This window comes from Geospiza fortis, unplaced genomic scaffold (genome assembly GCF_000277835.1).
Source record: "Geospiza fortis unplaced genomic scaffold, GeoFor_1.0 scaffold324, whole genome shotgun sequence".
Taxonomy (NCBI): domain Eukaryota; kingdom Metazoa; phylum Chordata; class Aves; order Passeriformes; family Thraupidae; genus Geospiza; species Geospiza fortis.
Window position 1 is genome coordinate 672,609 of NW_005054559.1, and position 1,917 is coordinate 674,525.

Consider the following 1,917-nt stretch of genomic DNA (forward strand, 5'->3'; position numbering starts at 1 on the left):
CTGGCGGGCCGCCGGGGCCGCCGGGTGAGGGAGTACACCTCCACCAAGGCCACTGGCATCAAAGCCATCGATGAAGTCTTCAGGACGGCCACCCAGCCACTGCGGGAGGCCACGGACCTGCGGGAGAATGTGCAGGTAGGACCCTGCAGAGGCAACAGGGGACTTGGTTTCTTCAGGGGAGGATGGGGCTGCCCCCCTTTTCCTGGGCGATGTGAGAGAGGAGCCTTACCTGGAGCAGAGAGCTGTGGGAAATGGGGGTGTTCCTGGGGGTCCTCCCAGCTGAACTCCTGACGCTGGGCTCTGGTCTCTGCAGAATGCGTTGGTGTCCTTCAAGGAGCTGTGTGGGCTGACACCCGCTGCCAACATGAAGCAGTGCATCCTGACGGTGTCCACGTGGCTGCTGCACAGTGACAGCGCACCCAGTGTCACCCTCAACCTGGCAGAGCAGTACCCACCCATGGAGGCCCAGGGCCCCATCCCCGACCTGCTGCGCAAGGTCCTCACCGCCTACGAGACTGTAAGTGCCACCCTGCCAGGGCCTGGCTCCTTGGGGAGGCTCCCTGGCATCACTGGCACTGTGAACAGCACCCACTGCTGGTGCAGGTTTTGTGGGATTGAACCTGGACAGGTTTTGTGGGATGAACCCAGGCAGGTTTTGTGGGGTGAACCTGGAGAGTTTTTGGGGGATGAACCTGAGTAGTTTTTGTGGGATGAACCCAGGCAGGTTTTGTGGGATGGGTCAGAAGGTCCAAGGATGGGGAACCCTGAACTCCCTGTACCCATCCTGGGCGAGGGAGCTGCATGGGGGCTGCCCAGGGAGGAGTCTGGCCAAGGCACAATCTTGCCCTGATCAGTCTGACCCTTGGACAATGCAGCCCTGTGCCTGCACTGCCTGTGCCTTGCCCTGATCCCACCAGGTGGGAGAAATCCCATTAATAGCCACAGCCAGAGCTGCTTCCTTCTTTTGTGTTGAAGGGAACCTGGCCATTGGCCACGTGCTGGTCACACCATACCCGTGGGGTGCGAAGGGCCAGACCCTGGGCACTGTGCTGGTGCAGGGGGCAGCCCCTGCTGAGCCCTGTGTCCCCTTTCACTTGGCCAGGGGGCACAGGGCCAGGGCTGCCCAGCTGCTCACGTTGTCCCTCTCCCCAGATGATCCAGACCAGCAGGACCCTGATCGAGTCTGCCGACGCCGTGTACGGGAAGCTCATCCAGGCACAGCAGGCAGGTGGGTCCTGGAGGGCAGCCCCAGCTCCACCACAGCTCTGGCACGTCCTGGGGGGCTCAGGGCTTCCTGCACTGGGGCAGGCTGTGGGTGGGTGGGCTGCAGAGCTCTGTGGTAGGGAGCAAGCGGAGTGGGGGAGGCTGATGAGGAAGCGGGGAAGAGTCATTAGCTGTCAAACGCCAGAACATAATTAGTGCCAGAAATAACAGGCTGGGGCTGACAGCAGAAATGGCAACTGAATGTTAAGACTTCCCAAACACATGGCAGAACCCACACAGGCAGGTGCTGCTGCTGCCTGCCCTGGTGCTCCCTGCAGGTGCCCCCACTCTGGCAGCTGCCTGGGACCTCTGGCCCCACTGTTGGCTGGGACCCCACAGGGACAGCCCCCCCAGCTCCAGGGGCTTCTGTGGGCTCCCTGTGGGGCTGGGAGAGTGTCAGGAGCTGGAGAGGCTTGGGAAGAAGGAGGGAGCCCTGCTCTGCTGTCCCTGCCATGCCAGCAGCCGTGTTTGTTCCCTGCCCACGCTGCAGACGGAAATCTCCCCAAACTCTTGGCTCGGCTCTGCCACTGCTGCCAGCCCTGGGGGAGTGGAGCTGTGGGGCACAGGCTGCGGGGCACAGATTGGTGCTGTGCCCTCCTGCATTGCAGGGGCAGAGGCATTCTGGGCTGTGCAGCCCCTCGGGGTGGGGGGCGC

At 62.8% G+C, this 1,917-nt stretch overlaps 1 protein-coding gene across 1 annotated transcript in view; it reads left to right on the forward strand.

Annotated features, from left to right (window-relative positions):
• LOC115948851 (inactive phospholipase C-like protein 2) overlaps positions 1-1,917 on the forward strand; it is a gene marked incomplete at its 3' end in the record, with an annotated part of 4,927 nt that overhangs the window by 2,285 nt on the left and 725 nt on the right. The window contains 3 exon segments of the mRNA XM_031064129.1: positions 1-135; positions 314-517; positions 1,153-1,228. The exon segment at positions 1-135 is cut by the window's left edge and continues 50 nt beyond it. Of these exon segments, the coding sequence (XP_030919989.1) occupies positions 1-135; positions 314-517; positions 1,153-1,228 (415 nt within the window).